The sequence below is a fragment of the Callithrix jacchus genome, chromosome 5, assembly GCF_049354715.1.
Source record: "Callithrix jacchus isolate 240 chromosome 5, calJac240_pri, whole genome shotgun sequence".
Classification (NCBI taxonomy): Eukaryota; Metazoa; Chordata; class Mammalia; order Primates; family Cebidae; genus Callithrix; species Callithrix jacchus.
Window position 1 is genome coordinate 42,287,060 of NC_133506.1, and position 23,182 is coordinate 42,310,241.

Below are 23,182 nucleotides of genomic sequence, written 5' to 3' on the forward strand. Positions count from 1 at the left end.
TAGGAAATCTGATGGAATCTATGAAAAAGCTTTTAGATCTAAAAAGTTATTTTAGCAGTGTTGCAGGGCATTAGGTAAATATCTGAAAATTGACAAACAACAGGAAATAAAATATTTTAAATGCCATTTGAAATAGCATCAAAGATATGAAATACTCAAGGTTAAATTTGGCAAAAAATATACATGACTTTATGCTGAAACCTATAAAACTGCTGAGAGAAGTTAAAGGAGGCATTAATAAATGGAGATATATACCTGGTTCACGAATCAGAAGACTTAATATTGTTAAAATGCCAGCTCGTCCCAAATTGATCTATAAGATTAACACAATCTCTATCAACATCTCAGACTTTTTTTAAGAAATTGTCAAGCTTAAATGGAAATACAGAGGACCTAGAAGAGTCGCAGTGATTTTTGGTAAAGAGCAAAGTTAGAGAGCTAAGACAGCCTGATTTTAAAATGCATTTTAAAGCCACAGTACTTAAGATAATGCAGCATTGGCATAAAGATAGACAAATCAATCAATGGAACAGAATTGAGAGTTCAAAAATAGGTTGGGCGCCATGGCTTATGCCTGTAATCCCAGCACCTTTGGAGGCTGAAGAGGGAACTTACTTGAAGTCAGAAGTTTGAGACCAGCTTGAGCAACATAGCAAGACTCTGTCTCTACAAAATAAAAATAAGCTGGGCAGTGGCTTGTACCTGCGGTCCTATCTACTCAGGAAGGTGAGGTGGGAGAATCGCTTCAGCCAGGAGTTTGAGGATACAGTGAACTATGATTATACCACTGCGTTCCAGCCTGGATGACAGTAAGACCCTGTCTCCAAAGTAAATAAATGAATTAACCCACATGTATGTGGTCACCTGATTTCTGACAAAAAACAATTCAATGAAGAAATGGAGAAAGGACAGTCTTCAATAAAAGATGCTAGAACGGCTGGGCACAGTGGCTCACGCCTGTAATCCCAGCATTTTGGGAGGCCAAGGCAGGCAGATCACCTGAGGTCAGGAATTCAAGATCAGCCTGGCCAACATGAAACCACGTCTCTACTAAAAATACAAAAATTAGTCAGGCATGGTGGTGCACACCTGTAATCCTATACTTGGGAGACTGACACAGGAAAATCTCTTGAACCCAGGAGGTGGAGTTTGCAGTGAGCAGAGATCATGCCACTGCACTCCAGCCTGGGTGACAAGGCAAGAGTCTGTCAAAAAAAAAAAATAGACATGGAACAACTGAATATCTATACCTCATGCCTCATATGACACAAAAAATGCAAAACAGATCATAAACTTAAATATAAAACTGTAATATTCTATAAGAAAACATAAGAGAGAGTTTTGTAACTCTGATTTAAGTGAAGATTTCTCATGCATAACACCAAAAATATGATCCAAACAATATAAACTGGACTTCATACAAATTTGTTCCAAGAATAAAAAAAATCCATAGTCCAGGAGAAAATAATTGCAAGGCATATCTCTAATAAAGCATGTGTACCCAAAATATAGAAAGAGCACTCAAAACCCAGTAATAAGGAAGTAGACCACCTGATAAAGAAATGGGCAGCGCCAGGTGCAGTGGCTCATGCCTGTAATCCCAACACTCTGGGAAGCCAAGGCAGGCAGATAACCTGAGGTCAGGAGTTCGAGATCAGCCTGGCTAACATGGTGAAACCCTATCTCTACTAAAAAATGGCATGTGCCTGTAATCCTGGATACTTGGGAGGCTGAGTCAGGAGAAACGCTTGAACCCTGGAAGCAGAGGTTGTAGTGAGCCGGAATTGCACCACTGCATTCCAGCCTGGGTGACAGAGTGAGACTCGTCTCCAAAAAAATAATAAAAAATAAAGAAATGAGCAGGCTCTGTGCAGTGACTCACACCTGTAATCCCGGCACTTTGGGAGGGCGAGGCAGGCAGATTGCTTGAGCCCAAGAGTTGAAGACCAGCCTGGGCAACATGAGGAAACCCTGTCCCTACAAAAATTAGACAGGTGTTGTGGTGCACACTTGTAGTCCCAGCTACTCAGGAGGCTGAGGTGGGAGGATCATGTAAGCCTGGGACATCAACACTGCAAGCAGCCATTATGCCACTGTACTTCAGCCTGGGCAACAGAGCGAGACCCTGTCTCGAAAGATAAATGAAAATAAGGAAATGGGCAAAATATTTGAACAGATGACAGCTGCTCCACCAAAGAAGATATAGGGATGGCAAAAAGAACATGATTAAGATGCCAAACATCATTAATCATTAGAGCAATGCAAATTAAATTCACAATGAAACACTACTATTTACCCACGGGAATGGCTTTAATCACAAAGACTGATCATACCAAAGGCTGGCAAGGATGTGGAGCAGCCAGAACTCCCAGCCACTGCTGGTAGAACATGAAATGGTACAACCACTATGGAAAATAATTCACCTGTTTCTTTTATTTATTTATTTATGAGACAAGGTCTCACTCTGTTACCAGGCTGAAGTGCAGTGTTGTGATCATAGCTCACTGCAACCCCGACCTCGGACCTCAGCCTCCCAAGCAGCTGGGACTATGAGCCTGTGCCACCGCACCCAGCTAATTTTTGAATTTTTGTAGAGATGAGGTCTCACTATGTTGCCAAGGCTGGTCACAAACTCCCAGGGTCAAGCAATCCTCCCACCTTGACCTCCCAAACTGCTAGGATAATAGGCATGGGCCACCATGCCAGCCCCATTCATTTTTTTAAAAGTTAAACACTACTTATTATATGACCCAGCAATCGTGCTCAATAAACATAAAAAGTTTATATCCATTTAAAGACTGATGTGTGAATGAATGTTCATAGCAGCCTTATTAGAACTGAAAACTAGAATCAACCCAAATGTCCACCCACAGGCAAATGGATAAACAAATTATGATATATCCATACAGCAGAATAGTACTCCACAATAGAAATGAAGTATTGGGCCGATCGAGGTGGCTCACGCCTGTAATCCCAGCACTTTGGGAGGACGAGGCGGGCGGGTCACGAGATCAAGAGCCCAAGACCATCCTGGCCAACATAAACATAAAAAACATACTAAACATACAAAAATTAGTTGGGTGTGGTGGCGCGCACCTGTAACCCCAGCTACAGGGGAGGCTGAGGCAGGAGAATCTCTCGAACTCGGGAGGCAAAGGTTGCAGTGAGCCAAGATCATACCACTGCACTCCAGCCTGGTGACAGAGTGAGACTCCGTCTTAAAAAAAAGAAGTATCGCTAAACACCATATGAACTGAATCTCAAAATAATTATGCTGATCAAAAGAAGCCAGGAGAAGGAACATGCACTATGTGATTCCAATTGTTTAAACCTCTAGAAAATTCAAACTGAAGTCTAGAGTGAAAGAAAGCAGATTCGTGGTTGTCTGCTGAGGGGAACTGGAGAAAGAGATTATCCAAAGGGACAACAAGGAAACTCCTGGGGTGCTGGATTTGTTTATTATCTTGATCGTGGCAGTGTCTTCACAGATGTAAACATATGTCAAAACTGAAGAAATTGTTTATATATAGTTTATTGTATGTCATTTGTGCCTTGGTAACCTTGTTAAATAGGTAAACACATCAAAAGAGAGAAAGAAAAAGAATGAAATGACTCCAAGAAAAGTTTACATAAATTGCTCTATCCTGTGGATCTCTGACTGTGACCTTGAAATTTTACTCTTGTATTAGTCCGTTTTCTTGTTGCTATAAAGAAATACCTGAGACTCGGTAATTTATAAAGAAAAGAGGTTTAATGTCCTGACGTGATGGCCCATTCTTGTAATCTCAGCACTTTGGGAGGCCGAGGCGGGCAGATCACTTAAGGTCAGGAGTTTGAGAACCACCAAGCCAACATGGTGAAACCCTATCTCTACTAAAAATATAAAAATTAGCTGGGCATGGTGATCTGTGCCTGTCATCCCAGGTAAAGAAAAGAGGTTTCATTGGCTCTTGGCTCCTCAGGCTATACAGGAAGTATGATGCTGGTATCTGCTCAGCTTCTGGGGAGGCCTCAGGCAATTTGCAATCGTGGCAGAAGGTAAAAGGAAAGCAGGCACATCTTACATAGCCAGAGCAGGAGAAAGGGGGGGGAGGGGGAGGTGCCACACTCTTTTAAACAATCAAATATCGTGAGACCTCATTCACTATGCAGCACAGTTGCCGAGAAGTGGGATGGTGCTCAACCATTCATGAGAACTCTACGCTGTGATCCAGTCACCTCCCCCCAGGCCCCACCTCCACACTCAGGATTACAATTTGACAGGAGATTTGGGCAGGGACACAGATCCAAGCTGTATCACTCTGCATTCTCATGAATGTGGATGGTTGGGTAACCACCTGCTTTTTTTTCTTTCTTTCTTTCTTTCTTTTTTTTTTTTTTTTTTTGGTACCCCTGCCAAATTGGTTTCACACAGACCTTATTTTAAATATGTCTTAGATAACTAGCATTTACCCCTCTTTTTAATATTTGCCTGTTTTAATGGGGGTGACACATGTTTTCTAAGCCCAGTACCCTTAAACTGCCAAGTGAACCAGAAAAGACCTTATTTACATTGCTCTTCAGCATCTGTGAATTGAGAAGAAATCCTTTCCCCAGAGGAAAGTCTTTGCTAGCTCAGTGTTTGGGAATCTCTCATGCTGCATCCTGAAGACTCCAGGGAGGAGGAGAACGCCCAGCACTCCTGACAACGCAAAATCACATCTTATTATGTCCTTAGTCTGCTAAGAAGCTTTTATAAATATTAAATAAACAGAGTTCAGTCCCTTGGGTTTTAAAGGGAAATAGTTCTTTCAGAGTAGAAAAAAAGCTCTCCCTAGCCAAGTATTTTTAGGCAAAGTCATTTTCCCCTGATGATCCAAGAGTTGGCAATTGTGGCAGGAAAGATGGGGTCTCTGTCATACATTTGGGAGCTAACCCCAGCAACTGTAAAGTCAGAAAATGAGATGGGATGTCCTAGAAGGTTCCATGCTGCTTTACAGTTCTGTCACCCTCTAGTGACAAGAACAGGCCCAAATTTTACTTCTAACTCTGCCACTCATTGGCAGAATCACATGGGCAAGTAAGTCCCTCACTAAACCTGAGTTCCCTCATTAGTTAAAGAAGGATAATAGAGTACAATAAAAAGCCATGCATTTTCAAACATCTGTGCTTGCTGGGCATGGTGGCTCCTGCCTGTAATCCCAGTACTTTGGGAGGCTGAGGCAGGTGGATCACCTGAGGTCAGAAGTTCGAGACCAGCTTGGCCAACATGGTGAAACCCCATCTCTACTAAAAAATACAAAAATTAGCCGGGCCTGGGTGCCTGTAATCCCAGCTGCTCGGGAGGCTGAGGCAGGGGAATCGGTTGAACCCGGGAGGCAGAGGTTGCAGTTAGCCAAGATCATGCCGTTGTACTCCAGCCTAGGCAACAAGAGCAAAACTCTGTCTCAAAAAAAAAAAAAATTAAAACATCTGTGCTTAAGCAACAACACAACTTAGATGCTGGCTTTGGGACCTGGTTCAGGGACAGTGCTGCTTCCGTTGTTTGAGACCGTTAGACAATTGCCAAAGGGTACAAATATGGCAGCCTCTCAGTGGGGCCACATCCAGGAGCACCCCGCAGTGAGAAGCAGCAAGGGCCCACATTCTGTGCTGCATCTCTCACTCATCCACACATATCTGTGGGTCTGGTCCAGCCAGAACTCCACTCAAGTCACCTCCTAATTGCCAGGCCTGTGCTAGATGCCCTCGCCTATATAATCTCATTTACCTCTCAGATTGACAAATATCTCAGCAGGTAGGCTTGCTTTTACTAGAGAATGGGCTGGGTACCGTGGCTCACGCCTGTAATCTCAACACTTTGAAAGGCCAAGGCAGGTGGATCACCCGAGGTCAGGAGTTCAAGACCAGCCTGACCAACGTGGTGAAACCCCATCTACCCGTCTCTACTAAAAATACAAAAATTAGCTGGGCATAGTGGTGGGTGCCTATAATCCCAGCTACTTGGGAGGCTGAGACAGGAGAATCACTTGAACCTGGGAGACAGAGGTTGCAGTGAGCCAGGATCTCACCATTGCACTCCAGTCTGGGCGGGCAAGAATCTGCCTCAAAAAAAAAAAAAAAGAAAAAAATAGAATGGAGGGAACCCAGTAAGAGAGGAAGGTAGAGAATCCTTCCCATGCAGTCCCCATTTACCTCTGGGCAGAGAGAAAGGGGGATCTTTTTTTTTTTTTTTTTTTTTTTGAGACCAAGTTTTGCTCTTGTTTCTCCATGTTGGTCAGGCTGGTCTTGAACTCCCGATCTCAGGTGATCCACCTGCCTCACAGCCTCCCAAAGTGCTGGGATTACAGGCATGTGCCACCGCGCCTGGCAGAGAGAGGATCTCTTAAACGTAAAAGAATGTAATGCTCAGCTACAGATAAACATGTGTTGCCCTCCTTCTGTTCGTCTAGGCATTCTCAGGTTTTCAGATTTGGAGAGTTGTAAATGCGTAACTCTTCCATCATTATAGCCCACAGCGGCCCCTCCCTCACTCCCTGCGTGAGGTCTTCCCTGACTAACCCCAAATAAGTGAGTCACCTCTCAGTACTCCCTGCTGCCCTATCTGATTGATTGAATACTTGATTGGTTGATTTTAGAGACAAGGCCTTGCTCTGTCATCCAAGCTGGAGTGCAGTGGCGCTATCAGAGTTCACTTCAACCTCTAACTCCTGGGCTCAATTTACCCTCCTCTCAGCCTCCTGAGTAGCTGGGACTATGGGCATGCACCATCACACTAGGTCAACTTTTCTATACTTTGTAGAGACAGAGTCTTGCTATGTTGCCCAGGCTGGTCTCAAAGCGATGAAGCGATCCTCTCACCTTTGAGGAGCTGGGATTACAGGCATGAGCCCCCACACCCGCCCCGGATTTGTTAATCCTCTGTGCACATTTCCCTCCTGGACTTGGGGTATGCTATTTGATGTGTCTGATAGCTCTCTCCTCCCACTAGCATGGAAGTGCTGTGAGAACCCAGTGCCCAGAGCACTGCCCACTGACCAACTGTCTATCAGATGGATGAGAGATAATGAAGGTCACAATGGGCAATTTCAGGGACTTCCAAGAGCAGTTTTCGCCCTACAAGGTCTTTGCTTCTGGTGCTGCCTTTGGGACTCATTGCTTTGGAGCTAGATGGTGCTGGTGGGATATTTCCCAGGAGGAGACACCCAGCAAAGCTTCTGATTTGTCCACCATTCCCTTTCTTACCCCAGGTGAATACAATGCACACAATGGACCTTCCACGCCAGCGAAAGAGGGAGATACAGACAGGCCGCACCGGGCCTCCGAAGGGAAGCTCCGAGGCCGGTCTAAGAGGAGCAGTGACCCCTCCCCAGCAGGGGACAATGAGATTGAGGTAATCCAAAGGGCCTATGTGTGACTTGGTGAATGTAATCTCCATCTGAGACTCAAACAAGTGTGGGAAGAGAGTTTTCTCCAAGTACCTGGGGGAAAATCGCCCTTTGTGTTTACAAAGCACAAGCAGGGAAGCATGAGATTAGCCAGGTAGCCCTGGGGCCAGTACAGAAGAGAAACTGAAGCAGCCTGGGGGCAGGGGGGTGTCGACAGTCGAGGAGTGGTGCTTTTGAAAACACAGATTGCTGGGCCTCAGCCCTAGAGTTTCAGTAGATCTGGGGCAGGGCATGAGAATTTGGGTTTCTAACAAGCCCCAGTGGTGATGATGCTCTGGGTTGAGGACTGCACTTTGAGAGTCCCTGATAAAGAAGATAATGGGCCTCAGCTGGGTGGAGTGGTTCTCTACCCTGGTTATACAGCAGAATCATCTGGGATACTCTTTAAAAAACAAATACCCCGGCCCCATCCCAGACCAACTAAAAAGACTTGCTGGAGGAACCAGCGGGTGGAGGGGAGTTTTAAAAATCCTCCTTGCGGACTCTGCTAGGGCTTATGTACTGATCTGCGTGGAGGCTCACTGAAATGAGTGTGCCTTTATTTCTGGGATTCTGGGATTCTGTCTTCTCAGAAAGGGGCTCTCAACCTGGGCTGCACACAGCAATCACATGGGCGGGTGGGCGGTGGTACCTTGAGAAACCTTATTATCAAGCTGCACCTCAGACCACTAAATCCGATTCCCTGAGGGTGAAAGCCAGGTACCCGTGTTTTTAAAGCTCCCTGGGTGATTCCATTGTGCAGCTCAGGCTGAGAACTAGTGGTCAGGAATGCGCCAGTCTTTTTTTTTTTTTCGAGGTGGAGTCTCATTCTGTCACCCAGAATGGAGTGCAGTGGCACAATCTCAGCTCACTGCAACCTCCACCTCTCATGTTCAAGTGTTTCTCTTGCCTCAGCCTCCCGAGTAGCTGGGATTACAGGCACACGCCACCATGCTCAACTAAATTTTGTATTTTTAGTAGAGATGGGGGTTTTACCATGTTGGCCAGGCTGGTCTTGAACTCCTGCCTTCAACTGACCTACACCTTGGCCTTGGCCTTCCAAATGCTGAGATTACAGGTGTGAGCCACCACGCCCAGATTTTTTTTTTTAAATCAGGCATACATGACGCTTTCAGCAGGACGCTATGGGATACATACAGATAGTAAGATGACTGTCATCATGAAGCAGATTGCCAAGTCTACCATCTTGCATAGTTACCTTTTCTGTCTAACAAAAGCAGCTCAAATCTACTTATTTAATAAAAATCCCTAATACAATATAACTTTATTAACTTTAATCTTGTGTCGTACATTAGATCTCGATACTTGTCATTTGTTATGAGAGAACAAGTGCAGGATTATTGGCTGGGTCCTGACATTTTCCCAAAAACAAAACAGCATGCCTAGGGAAGAATACTAGTGGAAACAGGCAAAATGGATGCCGCCAAACCCAGAAGTAAGCTACTATTGTCTACCAAGGGAGGAAAATGAGCAAACTCACCCGTTTATACTTCCATGACAGAGGCAGTCAGTTACTGGCCTGAGTGTGCTGCAGGTGTCTGGGTCGTGTTGTCAGCGCCAGGCAGTTCAAGTGCACCAGGCTCACACCCCTATTTATAATCTGTACACTTTATGCAGCAGCTGCAGTGCTCAGCCACAAACTCAGACACACTGGGAAATCCCGTCTTTGTCATTTCCTTAAAAAGCAATGTAATTTTAACTGAGTCCCCACCCCACCAGATGGTAAGAAATTTCATTATTAGGGACCCTCCACTCCCAGGATTATATGAGAATCCAGGGGGTCAAGTGATCTTAGAAAGCAGACCAGCCTCTGACATCCAGTGTGGCTGGGTGGCCGCCACTGCCTTCATTGTCAAAGCCTGCAGTCGTCACTAAAAGTTCAGCCACTGTCTGGGGTTTCCATCTATACAATGATTATGGAAATCCTTACTGAGCCTGAAAACCTCGAAATATTCACTACAGTTCTCTGGTTGCAAACAACAGAAACCAGTTCTGGGCCCAGCACACTGGCTGGTGCCTATAATCTTACTACTTTAGGAGGACAAGGCAGGCAGATTGCTTGAGACCAAGAGTTTGAGACAAGCCTGGGCAACATGGCAAAATCCTATCTCTACAAAAAAAATATATATACAAAAATTAGCCAGACATGGTGGCACACACCAGTAGTCCCGGCTACTCAGGAGGCTGAGGTGGGAGGATCGACTGAGCCCAGGAGGTAGAGACTGCAGTGAGCCATAACCACACCACTGCACTCCAACTTGGGCAACAGACTGAGAAAAAAAGAAGAAAAAAACAGTCTTTGTTACTTGAGCAAAAATGAATTTACTAGGAAAGGACAATGAGAGGAGGCTATAAAACGAAGTTTAGAAAGTAACAAACACATTGTTGAGAAATCTAGGGCTGCCAGAAAACAAATCATTCTAGAGTGCAGTGCCGTGTCCTTCAATGTCAGATTCCAAGGAGACAGCCCATTCTAGAGTGCAGCGCCTTGTCCTTCAATGTCAGATTCCAAGGAGACAGCCCATTCTAGAGTGCAGCGCCTTGTCCTTCAATGTCAGATTCCAAGGAGACAGCCCATTCTAGAGTGCAGCGCCGTGTCCTTCAATGTCAGATTCCCGGGAGACAGCCCATTCTAGAGTACAGCGCTGTGTCCTTCAATGTCAGATTCCAAGGAGACAGCCCATTCTAGAGTGCAGCGCCGTGTCCTTCAATGTCAGATTCCCGGGAGACAGCCCATTCTAGAGTGCAGCGCCGTGTCCTTCAATATCAGATTCCAAGGAGACAGCCCATTCTAGAGTGCAGCGCCTTGTCCTTCAATGTCAGATTCCCGGGAGACAGCCCATTCTAGAGTGCAGCGCTGTGTCCTTCAATGTCAGATTCCCGGGAGACAGCCCATTCTAGAGTGCAGCGCCTTGTCCTTCAATATCAGATTCCAAGGAGACAGCCCATTCTAGAGTGCAGCGCCTTGTCCTTCAATGTCAGATTCCAAGGAGACAGGCCATTCTAGAGTGCAGCGCCGTGTCCTTCAATGTCAGATTCCAAGGAGACAGCCCATTCTAGAGTGCAGCGCCATGTCCTTCAATGTCAGATTCCCGGGAGACAGCCCATTCTAGAGTGCAGCGCCGTGTCCTTCAATGTCAGATTCCCGGGAGACAGCCCATTCTAGAGTGCAGCGCCGTGTCCTTCAATGTCAGATTCCCGGGAGACAGCCCATTCTAGAGTGCAGCGCCGTGTCCTTCAATGTCAGATTCCAAGGCGACAGCCCATTCTAGAGTGCAGCACCATGTCCTTCAATGTCAGATTCCCGGGAGACAGCCCATTCTAGAGTGCAGCGCTGTGTCCTTCAATGTCAGATTCCCGGGAGACAGCCCATTCTAGAGTGCAGCGCCATGTCCTTCAATGTCAGATTCCAAGGAGACAGCCCATTCTAGAGTGCAGCACCGTGTCCTTCAATGTCAGATTCCCGGGAGACAGCCCATTCTAGAGTGCAGCGCCATGTCCTTCAATGTCAGATTCCAAGGAGACAGCCCATTCTAGAGTGCAGCGCCTTGTCCTTCAATGTCAGATTCAGAGGCAACAGCCCATTCTAGAGTGCAGCGCTGTGTCCTTCAATGTCAGATCCAAGGAGACAGCCCATTCTAGAGTGCAGCGCTGTGTCCTTCAATGTCAGATTCCCGGGAGATAGCCCATTCTAGAGTGCAGCGCCATGTCCTTCAATGTCAGATTCCCAGGAGACAGCCCATTCTAGAGTGCAGCGCCTTGTCCTTCAATGTCAGATTCCCGGGAGACAGCCCATTCTAGAGTGCAGCGCCTTGTCCTTCAATGTCAGATTCCAAGGAGACAGCCCATTCTAGAGTGCAGCGCCATGTCCTTCAATATCAGATTCCAAGGAGACAGCCCATTCTAGAGTGCAGCGCCATGTCCTTCAATGTCAGATTCCAAAGACACAGGTTATTCTAGAGTGCAGTGCCATGTCTTTCAATGTCAGATTCCAAGGAGACAGCATCCCATTGGCCTAGCTTGGGTCTTGTACTTGCCCCTTAATTGACAGTCCCACCAAAATAGCAGACAAGGGGGAAGGAAAACTAGGATGCTCTTATCAGAAGCCCTGAGGATGGATGCTGGGGGTGGGGACCTACAAGCAACACATGCTCACTTTTGGGCATTCGCTATTTAGCCAGCAGCAGTCCCTGGTTCACCTGTAGCAGTTGTTGATAGCTGGGGTCTGTTCTGATCACCCTGGAAGGTATTAAATATCTTGAACATCAGGCTTGCTGCCCTACACTTGGCCAGCCTCCTGAGGTCTACCAGCAGCAGCCTTGATCCATGCTAGAGACCTGCTGCAGAGCACGTGTGCCCACTGTTCTTGGGGCCATTCTCAATCCAGGGAATTCTGATCTTGCTTTTTGCCTTGTACTTTTTTTTTTTTTTTCCTATGAGATGGAGTCTCACTCTGTCACCCAGGGTGGAGTGTGGTAGTGAGATCTTGGCTCACTGCAGCTCTGCTTCCCAGGTTCCAGCGATTCTCCTGCCTCCGCCTCCTAAGAAGCTGAGATTACAGGCTCATGCCACCATGCCTGGCTAATTTTTGTATTTTTTTTTTTTTTGTAGAGACAGGGTTTCACCATGTTGGCCAGGCTGGTCTCAAACTCCTGACCTCAGGTGATCCACCTGCCTTGGCCTCCCAAAGTGCTGGGATTACAGGCATGAGCCACACCGCCTGGCTGCTTTTTGCCTTATTTTCAAAGTTCCTTCCTTCCCCACAATAGAGGAGATTTTGCACAATCCCTTCAGTGGATTTAGACCTTCACAAAAGGCTGAAAGAAAATGTATTGGTTTCAGTTTGAACTTGCTGTCTGCCTTCCCGTATATTAGGATGTCCTACCAGCTTGAAGTTGCAGAGCTTCGAAAACACAGAAAGCCACACATACATAATATTCCCTCCCCCCAGGATAATCATTCAGTCACCTAACGTGTTTTCTGCTCTCCGTAGGGAATGACGGGGGTAGAGAGATATTTTTCCATTAAACTGAGAAAGATGTGGTGAGGGTTATGGCATGGAAGTCGGGGATTACAGGGTGATATTATTCTGGAAACATCTGCTTCTTGATTTCAGCCTAAGTACCACTGGGCAAGAACCATTGAAAAGGTGTGAGCTGTGTTTCACTTCTGTGCTTAATGTCATCATAGAGGGTTTGCATGGGTCACACCTCTTAAGTCTTTGGCTGTTTTGCTAATGACTGAAGCCCACTAGAGAGAAATTATGTAGAAGTGGAAAGGAGGAAAATTCTGAGCATGTTAAAATGCCTCAGCTGCAGGTGCCAGAGACCAACTTGAACTACTTAGGCGAAAAAAGCAGAATTTATTTTAAGGATACAGGGACTCTCTTAGAACTTAAGGGCAGAAGGAAAATAGAGTATCAGCCAGGCACTGGAATCAGCCAGGGATACAGGGGTAAGAAACTGCATGTATGCCTTCTCTTCCCACATCCTGCACCATAACTCCCAAAGCATAGTGTCCTGCCAGTGCCCTCATGTACTAGTTACTGGGCACAGCTCTCCCCCAGGCCTCCTCACTCCTCTCCCTCCACTCCCAGTGAAACCAGGCCGCAGTAAAGTGTTAGGTTTTTTGCATCTTTCACCCTCTGTTCTTCTGTCTCCGCAGACTGCCTGTCAGATCCCAGGGTCCAGGTCCAGCCCATGCTGAAGTCTAAGGGGAGTGGGTGGATGGGCAGAAAGAACACTCAGGCGGGCCATAGGCAGGTGAAATATAGTTTTATTTAGCAGCTTTCTCAACAGCAGCTTTGTCACGTTAGCTCTCTCACACTGCCCACCTTCATCTCGGCTGTCTGCTTCAGCTCTGCGGCTCCTGCTGCCCGTCACCTGCAGCTGCACAGCCGGCTCTCCCTTGCCTTCAGGGTCAGCAGCTTAACTCTTTGTCTCTCTGGGCACCAGCGTGAGCTGTGCCATGGCTCCCCTCTGTCCATCTGCAAGACAGTCATTCTCCCTTACAGGGGCCAGTAGCTTCACTCTCTGGGCACCAGTGCCTGCAGAAGAGCCACATTAAGCTGAGCCAAGAGCCATGCTCCCTGCACAGCATCAGCAGGGCAATTATATCTTCTGCAGACAATAGTGACTCCAGGCCAAGTATGAACTTACACAAACAGGTTCTATAACAAGCGGAGGTGTGCATCTGCATCCCAAACTCACTAAGTCACACAGGCCTGGATGTCCACCTCAGCCTAGTCCTTGACCAAAGCACATCCATGTGCCTTACACTGCCCCTGTCTACCCTTCAGATCACATGGCTAAACTTGGCCACCAATAGCCCTTCCCAATAGACAATGACTTTCTAGCCCCAATTTTAAATTGCAAAAAAATTTCTCTGACCCATCTGGGGTTAAGGGCGCACCCTGGTCCGTACCATGATGGCCTAGGTAATAGGGTCACCTGCAGAGTGACCACCAGGAACTTACCCACCAAGAATCTAGGATGGTGAGGTAATGGGGGAAAGGGATGGATTTGTTTCAGAGAAAATTTAATGGATAAAGTAAGGGAGCCTGCACTACATTTGAAAATACTTGCTGATTTTTAAAAATTCTCTTACTGAAATTTTGAAATTTAATTTCCTAAGTTCAACCCCAGTAAATTCAGATAAGTTAGGACTTGGCATATTTGAATCCCAGAAGGCCTTCTCAAATACTGATTTTCAAAAATCTTTACCATGACCCATAAGAAATATATTTCATATTATAGCCTAGCCCATATATGCACATAAATATAACGGGACCAAAAGATTTATAAATAATACTTAGCCTTACTATTGGTTCAGAAATCCCTGTACTAAAGAATTCTGGATGCTAGTACCTTTTTCATTCTAGATAACTTCTCTTAGCTTTCAAAGACATGGCAAATGGCATTGTGTTAATACAGCCATTGACCTCCAGAGAATTTTAAAAGGTGGCCCATTCAAGATGGCAGACTGGTCAGGGACATTTGTCTCCCCTCCTCAACACCAGCTACAGAGATAGTCAGGTCCTTTGTCCTTGAAAATAATGATCACCAGAAAAATGAAATCAACAGTATGAAAAATGTAGAACAAGATTAGCCAGGCATGGTGGCTCACCATGCCAGCACTGTGGGAGGCCAAGTGGGGAGGATCGCTTGGATTCAGGAGTTCAAGAACAGCCTGGGCAATATAGTGAGACCCTGTCTCTACAAAAAAAAAAAAAAATCAAACATCAGCCAGGTATGGTGGCATACACCTGTAGTCCCAGCTACTCAAAAGGCTAAGGTGGAAGGATCACTTGAGCATGGTGAGGGATAGGCTACAGTGAGTGATGATTACACCACTGCATACAGTGAGACCCTGTCTCAAAAAAATGTTTCTTTAATTAAAAAAAATATAGGCCAAGATAAATAAATAAGTTAGAAGCAAAGTAATTTAAGAAATATAAAAGAACTTAGGAAAATTCTAATTGGTTTTCTTATAAAAACTCAAGATCTTACATCCATAAAATAAGAAGTGGAGGCTACTTGGAAAGGAACACTCAGAGGGGAAAAAAAGTTATTGGAAATTTTTTAATTACTGCGAGAATCAAAAACGTAATAAGGGTTGCAAGAGAAAGTTTAAGAAATCTCCCAGAACATAGATCAAAAAGACAGATTTATTTAAAAATATTGTATATAAGGAAAAGCAATAACCCAAAAGGTTTGATCTGACTATTGGGAATTTCACAAAAAGAAAACAGTAGAAAAGATGGGAGAAAATTATTAAAAGAAGTAAGTAAATAAAAATTCCCAGAGCTGTAGAAAGGTACAAGTCATTGGGTTGAAAATGCTCAAGTGCTGAACAGAATTTATTAAATAAAGACCATACCCAGATATATCCTCATGGAATTTGAAGATACCAAGTATAAAGAAAAGATCCTTTAAAAATCTAGAAAGAAAAAAGAAAAAGAAAAACCTTCAAGGACTGAAGAACAGTGAAATACCAGATTTCTCATCAGTGACCCTGGACACTTAAAAAAATCATGGTGAAAGAATTCTTTCAAAGATCCAAAGGACATTGTTTTCAAATTGGAATTCTGTACCCAGAGAAACTAGAGTAAAATAAAGATATCATAAGATATTCAAGAATTCAGGAAGGTTACTTTCCATATACCCTTTCAGGAAAAGCAACTTAAGGATGTATTCAAGCAAAACAAGGAAGAAAACCAAGGAAGAGAGACTTGGGATCCAGAAACCAGTTGATCCAACCCAGAAATACAATGCAGGGGAGTGTGCAGCAAGCCTAAAAATGATCCAGTCCACATTGGAGCTTTCTATCACTGAGGATAGACATCTCTAATATAGAATGTGTGGCTGAATCTTACATGTTAATGAAGGTACATTGTTGCAAACAAGAAAACGTAAATGTAATTATCTGACAAAAACAAAAAAAGTTACACCAGTCAGACATGATACATATATGAACAAACTGAGATATGACGTAATTTTAATCATGATGGAGTGCAAGTAAGGATACATGCAATTATAGGGGCATTCTCCTTAAAGTCGATCTGGGGATATGACATTGGACACATAGAGAAGACAATGCAATCTGAGCATATTACTTGGCTCTGTAGTGAACAATAATCACAAAATGTAAATGTGTATTACTAGTTGCCAACTTTTAAAATTAACATAGGCAGAATGCAGAAGACTTAATGTTAGTTATAAAACCAAATATACAAACCAGTTTATCCGCAATGACAATACAAAAGTAAAGCTACAGTTGATAGACATTAGAGAGGAGAGGATTGTGGGAAAGGGTAGGGACTCCCATATCTATAGCTCCATATTGGTTTCTCTTTTTAGCCAAGGGAGAATGTCCAAGGAGAATTGGAATAGAGGTATTCACATATGTGGAAAATATAAGTTTTCAGAGAAACACCGGAGATTACCATGAGCTAAACCCTCATCTTTTAAGACTGCCCAGTCAAAAGATACTGTCTCAAGTTGAAAAATCAGTAAGTCAGGGTATAAACATGTTACTTAGAATTATAGAGGTGATCACCAGACTTGTAAAAACAGAAATAGTTGAGCGTATGGTGAACAGTGAAATAAAAAATGGTAGTATTTCACTCTGTAAAACAAGTTATGATTTTTGTTGATTTTGGCCTGAATCTTCCTTTTTGAGGTTTTATATGGAAAGCAAGAACAGACTTCTTGGTTCTGACATTTTTTGAGTAGATAAGAGCCCAAAAACTGGCCATCCGAATACACTTGACCCAGATAAGGTTGGAGATTCATGACACATCAGTGAGTTGAGTGTTTTGTAACCTAAAGATAATGTTTTTCAGGACTTCTTTTCCTCCAAGGAAATTAATTTCTGCCGATGTTAAGTCAGATGCAAGTGAGTCCATTTGTCTCCATTCTCTTCCTCTCTTTCATCACAGCGTGTGTTCGTGTGGGACTTGGATGAGACAATAATTATTTTTCACTCCTTACTCACGGGGACTTTTGCATCCAGATATGGGAAGGTAAGAACCCATTTTGTCTCTCTCTCTCTCTCACTCTCTCTCTCTCACCCCCCTTTTTTTTTTTTTTTTTTTTTTCCCAACATGACTGTCTCTGCAGCCAGTTTGTCCTGGGAATTGTGGTGACAGTTTATGAGGCAGCTTCTCCAACAAAAGCTGCCCTTTGGGGTCAACCCAGGTTTAAAAATTCCTGTGACATTTTCCTTTGACATGTGAAAAATTAATTAGCTTTTCCTTCTATTGTCTCCCATGCCTTTTCTTCCAACATTGGAAGCAATCAACATTGACTTGATAGAAAATAAACTTGTTGTCTTCAGCTGTCTCTCTTCCTAAGAGAGTGGGCTATGCTGCATCCAAAGCCAGTAATTCTAGCTAGAAAACGAGGTAAAGTACTTTCCTTCTTCCCTGTTGTTTATCCTTGTGTCTCCGGCAGATGAATTTAATTTTCCTTCTGGTTTTTTTGAGACAAGGGGGAGGCATTGTCAGCTCCAGTGTGGATCTTAGCAATAGTTTTGCAAATGTATCATCAACAAATTATGTCGGGGAGCCATCTAGTTAGAATTCCAGGCAAATGCTATTGGCTGATTGGTATTGGTTGGAAAAGATCTTGAAACCACTTTAATAATGCAGAAATGAACTCAACTGCTAAAACCCAAACCTTGCCAGTTACTGGGGTTCATCCCATGGGCTACTGAACAGATCACAAACGGATGCCCTAGACATCTGTCATCTCTTCAGGGGGATGCATGGGGTGGAGGGGCAGTACTTAAGACGACAGCTAGTTTTCATCTCCTCAGAGGTGAGTGACCTGGCAGCTGCTTCCACGCATGGGTAGGAACCTTGAGCCTCACCAGCGCCTGGAAAATATTTCTGTTTCTGTTTAGAGACCAGGAATATGATTTGACATCACTTCATGGCTTTTCCAGCTGCTCATGTTTTTTATGGGGGTTATAACAAGCTGTATGTGTAATTAGTAAGATAGATTTATCGTCTGCCATTATGTTGTAAAGAATATAAAAATGGTGTTGGTGGTGCAGAAATCTCTTGCCGTGTAGGAATGCCGTTAATATGTCTGGCAGTGCCTGTGGGAAATCCAGCATGCGTTTTTGGACTATGCACAGCTTAGGTAAAAGATGGCAGAGTCAAGAGCTGCTGAAAACACTGAAGAATGGGCTCCACAGCCATTGCAAAAATGTGGGCTATCCCGAAGGGGCCACAGTAGTAAGCTGCCCGCTAAGTCGTGGTGTTTCATGGTTTTCCTGACCACTCCTGTAAAGTCACCGCCCCTGAGACACATGCACTCACTTGTCTAGAGACAGCCTGCTGTGAAGTCCCACAGCTCCGTGCAACAACTCACTTCTTATGGATCGTGTAGGATTGTGTGATCTTGGGTGTGATTTTTGTGTCTGTGTCTCACCAACATTCCTTAAACCAAACTCTGGGCTCCCTCAAGTCAAGGACAAAGCCCCGAGTTCCTTTTGGGGCCCTGTGTCCCCTGGCTCACGCCATTCCTCACTGCCAGCCACCTCTCTCCCACCTCACTGCCCAATCCCAGACACCTTCACCTCCCACTCGGCTTCCTATCTGGTCTCCCAGCTTCCACTCTTGCCTGCCGCAGCCCCCTATATCAGAGTCATCCTAAAATACAAACTTGGCCATATCACTCCCCAGACGAAAAATCTTCAGTGGCTTTCCCATTGACAAGCCTCCCCCATCCCCCCAGCCCTGAGGCCTCTTCACAAGTGGCCTCCTGCCACATTCTCCAGTCTTCTTTCCTGCTACTCACCCTGAGTTGTTTTCGGTCCTTGAACCTGAAGGAGTGAGTGCAGGTAGTTTATCTGGGAGGTAATCCCAGGAAGCACTGGGCATGGAGTGGGGAATTCAGGCAGAGGGGAGAAGGAAGCCAGTACAGATTATACAGATGTAATAGTTGCTGCCATGGGCGCCTGGGGCTCAGTCCCACCAGGGACAGTGTTAACCCACCCAAGGAGTGAGGGAGCTGGGATATTCACCTGCAGATTCCCTTCCATCAAGTGTTGAAGGCTTTTCCTGGGAATTGTCTCCCTGCACTTCTGGCCAATCCCTAAGAAAGCCACCAGGGGCAGCTTTAGTGGCTCACACCTATAATCCCAGCACTTTGGGAGACCAAAGCAGGAGGACTGCTTGAGGCCAGCCTGGGCAACATAGTGAGACCCCATCTCTTGAAAAACTTTAAAATTAGCCTGGTGTGGTGGTATGCACCTGTGGTCTCAGCTACTCAGGAGGCTGAGAAGGGAGGATGGCTGGAGCCTGCAGTAAGCTATGATCGCACCACTGCACTCCAGCCTGGGCAACAGAGCAAGACCTTGTCTCAATCAATCATCAATCAATCAATCAGAGATCCCAGGGTAGGGCATCACAAAGGCTAACTGTGGAAGGCTTCTTCATACATGTGCAGGAATGGTGACAGTTGAGGGGACATGGAGCAGGGGCATACTGGACGCCTCTGCTATAATCTAAAAATGAACATTCTTGTAGAATGTTCTTTTACTGAGTTAAATCCTACTTATCTTTCAGTTCTCATTTAAAATGTAGCTTCCTGCAAAAGGACTTTCCTCACTACTCCTCTCCATCCAAATTGCATCTCTCCTCATAACTGTATTTTCCATTCATGTCATAATGATGTTTACTGTATGTCTTCCTTCTAGGCTGTAGGCACCATAAGGGCAGAGACCATGAACATTTTTTTAATCCGCCTAACCATGCGGAGTGCACAGGGCAGAACTGCTCAATAAGTACTTGTTGAATGAATGAATGAATCAGGGCAATCCCCTAGAATGTTAAGCTGCATGAGGACAGAGACTTTTTGTTTGGTTTGGTTCATTGCTTTATCGCCAGTGCATGGAGCTATGTCTCCCACTTAGTAGGTGTCAAGTAAATATTTGTTAAATGAAGGAATGAAGAAAGGAAGGAAGGAAGGAAAATAGTATCAAAACAGAAATTTTTAACTGGTGGCCACTGGCCAAATTCATCCTGCAGATATTTCTCTTTGGCCCCCAGAGTGTTTGAAAAAATGTGAATATGTCGCCAACGTTTTAAAATCAGGAGATTGCACAGACCAAAACAACCTAGATTTCCAGCTCTTCTTGAAAAATTAGGAATCTGGCAATCCTGCATTCCCCTGAGGCAGCAATCGACAGGAATGGAGGACTGCCCTCTTAGAGGGGGTGGACATTCTCCAGCCCATTGCAGCCCCCACCTGGCCTGGTTAACCCATTCATGGGACTCTTTGGCCCATTGGTATCTGAGTTTCAACGTCCATCCTCAAATTACAGAACTGCAGAAGATCAGAGCTGGAAGGGCTTGAGAGACCATCATGTCAAAATCGTCTCCACTGTGCATAAGGAGAAACAGAGGCTCAGAGGGAGTAAGATCGTCCAAGAGAGCATGAGAATTAGACTCAAGCTCCCCTGCCTTCCTGTGTGATCCCTGGATGTCCAGGGAAGACTGAGGTGAAAAGCTCTTGGGGCACCCAGCTCACTTGTGCCATCTTCATGACTTTCCTAGAATTTTCCATTTCCTCCTCCAGCTCTCACTAAGGTGAGGAATAAGTATTTTTATTTGCTAAATCTAGCAAGTTTCAGAGAGACCCAGAATAAATGTAACTTAAACAAGATGCAAGTTTATTTCACTCCCCAGCAGTCCAGATAGAAGCAGTTCAAGAAGTTCAACCAGAGACCATGGCCCCTGCGGTCTTATTCCCTGCCATTTTGGAGTGTCACCCACATTGACAACATAAATCACAGCTTACCCCCATGTCTGCATTCCAGCCAGTAAGAAACAGGGATAGGAAAAGGGGGATTTGCCTCTCTTTTCATATTTTTATTTTCTTGTCCCTCTCTTTTTTATTATTTTTACTGATTTTTTTTTAGAGACAGGGTCTTGCTCTGTTGCCCAGGCTGGAGTGCAGTAGCACAATCATAGCTCACTGTAACCTCAAACTCCTCCCTCAAGCAGTCCTCACCATGCCCAGCTAATTTTTTTAAATTTTTTGTAGAGATGAAGTCTCACTGTTTCGCCCAGGCTGGTCTTAAACTCTTGGGCTCAAGTGATTCTTCCTCCTTGGCCTCCCAAAGTTCTGGGATTAAAGGCCTAAACCAGCACACCCAGCAAGCCCCTGTTTTTTAAAGGCCAGATTCAGAAGTTGCAGGCATCACTTCTGCCCTTATTCTATTGGGCAGAATGTGGTCAGATGGCTTCACTAGCTGCAGGGGAGTCTGTGAAATGTAGTCTTTATTTGAGGCCATCATGTGGCCAGTTAAAATTTAGAGATTCTATTACTTTGAGAGGGAGAAAAGAATAATGGGTATTAGAAAACAACCAGCAACCTCTAGCCCAAAGTACTGTACAGTAAAAGGAAGAACAATGAAATAGAAAAGTGATGAGGAAAAATAAAGTTAGCTATGATTGAGAGGCCTAGGAGACAACAGGATTTGTAAGTCTGAAGCTCCAGAGAGAGATCTGCACTGTGGCTCTAAGCTTGGATGTCAGAGAAGTAATAAGGATCTAGAGGAGCAGATGGGTGAGCCCCATTTTGCAGAAAGAGTAACTGAGACTCAGAGAAGTTATGTAGTTGGTAGGATGTTCATGACAGAACCAGACCATGGTCATAGCCTCAGCTTCTGGCTCATTATACTTCTCTCTATACTTCACCAGCAGTCATGTGAAACTTGTCATTAATAGCTGGCATTAAGTATGACACTCAGTTTGAAGTACAGCATATTTAAGCTACAAAGAAAACTTATTGGAGCACAATAATTGAAAAGCCCAGGGATACCTGGGATTCAGGTCTGGCTGGATCCAGATGTTTAAGCAATGTTCTTAGGTGATTCTGTATCTTTCAGCCAACTTTCTCCATGTGGTGACTTCCTCTCAGCAATCCCGACTAAAAACTGGGAACTTCTAGTACCCAAATTCCAGCACAACTTCTAGGCTTGAATTTCAGTGTCCCAAACTGGGTCACATGTCCATCCACATGCCAAGCTCTGTAGCTCTAATTGGCCAGCCTAGAGATCAAGAGCCCACTCCTGGCATGGGAGTGGAGGGGCAGATCAGCTCTAGCTCTACCAAATAGAATGAGAGAGGGATGGTCCCCCAAAGGAAACTGGAGTACTCCTTCCAGAAGAAGATGAAGACCATGGATGTCCAGTGAATGGGCTCTGGATGCCAAGATTCCCTGAACATCCACGACAAGAACCAGCAGCACTTCGCTTGTGCCCATCACATTGAGCACCATGCAGGAAGTCGAAATCATTAATAGTACCAGCCAGAGAGGGGACTTGCTATTTATTTGGGGAACTAAGACCAACAAAGCTAAATGATTAGGGAATGATTCAAAATAGGGTGTTTGAATTTTAAGACAGAAACTGGGCTCCCTTCCTGTTCCCAATCAAGGGATGTGCTGCTTGAGGCTGTCATCTCTTCACTTCCTTTCCATTTCCTCCTCCCCATTGCTCAGAGCCAGAGCATCCCTTTGGTAGCTGTATCTCCCAGCATCTTGTGGATCCATTAGAAATTCTCTAGAGAGCTGGAGAAGCCAGTGACCACCGCCCCTTTCCTAACCCCTCCTTTCTCCTACCACCCTCCTCCGCAGTCTCTGAATTCTGCTTTTTCCAGCTGGGATTACCAAATGCAAGGTGGTCAAGAGCCTTTGACTGTGGCCAGGAAGGGATTCTAAAAGGGATTAGTCAGCTTTCCTCTAGGGATTCACGAGGAGTCACCCTGACTCCTCCTTTTGTGCCTTGCCTTCTAGGCACACTTGAGCTTACCAGTATGAAGCTCAACTCCAGGACCTGTTGAAGTTGTTGTTAATAACAACTTTATTGAGATGCAATCCACATATCATAGTTTACCCTTTCAATGTGTACAATTCAGTAATTTTTAGTATATTCAGAGTTGTACAACCATTACCACTCTAATTTAGAATATTTTCATCACCCCAAAAAGAAACCCTTCACTCATTAGCAGTCACCCCCGATTTCCTCCTCTCCCTAGCCCCTGACAACCACTAATCTACTTTCTTTCTCTACAGATTTACCTCTTCCAGATATTTCATATAAAGGGAATCGCACAATATATGTGATCATCCATGTTGTAGCATGTATCAGTACTCCATTTCTTTTTATGGCCACATAATTTTCCATTGTGTATTAGTCCATTTTCCCACTGCTATAAACAAATATTCAAGACTGGGTAA

The 23,182-nt window shown here is 44.8% G+C and overlaps 1 protein-coding gene across 7 annotated transcripts in view; it reads left to right on the forward strand.

The window, feature by feature from the left end:
• The window catches only part of EYA2 (EYA transcriptional coactivator and phosphatase 2), a 287,124-nt gene that overhangs the window by 182,840 nt on the left and 81,102 nt on the right, over positions 1 to 23,182 (forward strand). For all 7 annotated transcript variants that reach the window (XM_002747615.7, XM_078371823.1, XM_078371822.1 and 4 more), the window contains 2 exons: positions 7,230 to 7,372; positions 16,867 to 16,950. In XM_002747615.7, coding sequence (XP_002747661.1) covers positions 7,230 to 7,372; positions 16,867 to 16,950 — 227 coding nt within the window. The remainder of the gene's footprint in view (positions 1 to 7,229; positions 7,373 to 16,866; positions 16,951 to 23,182) is intronic.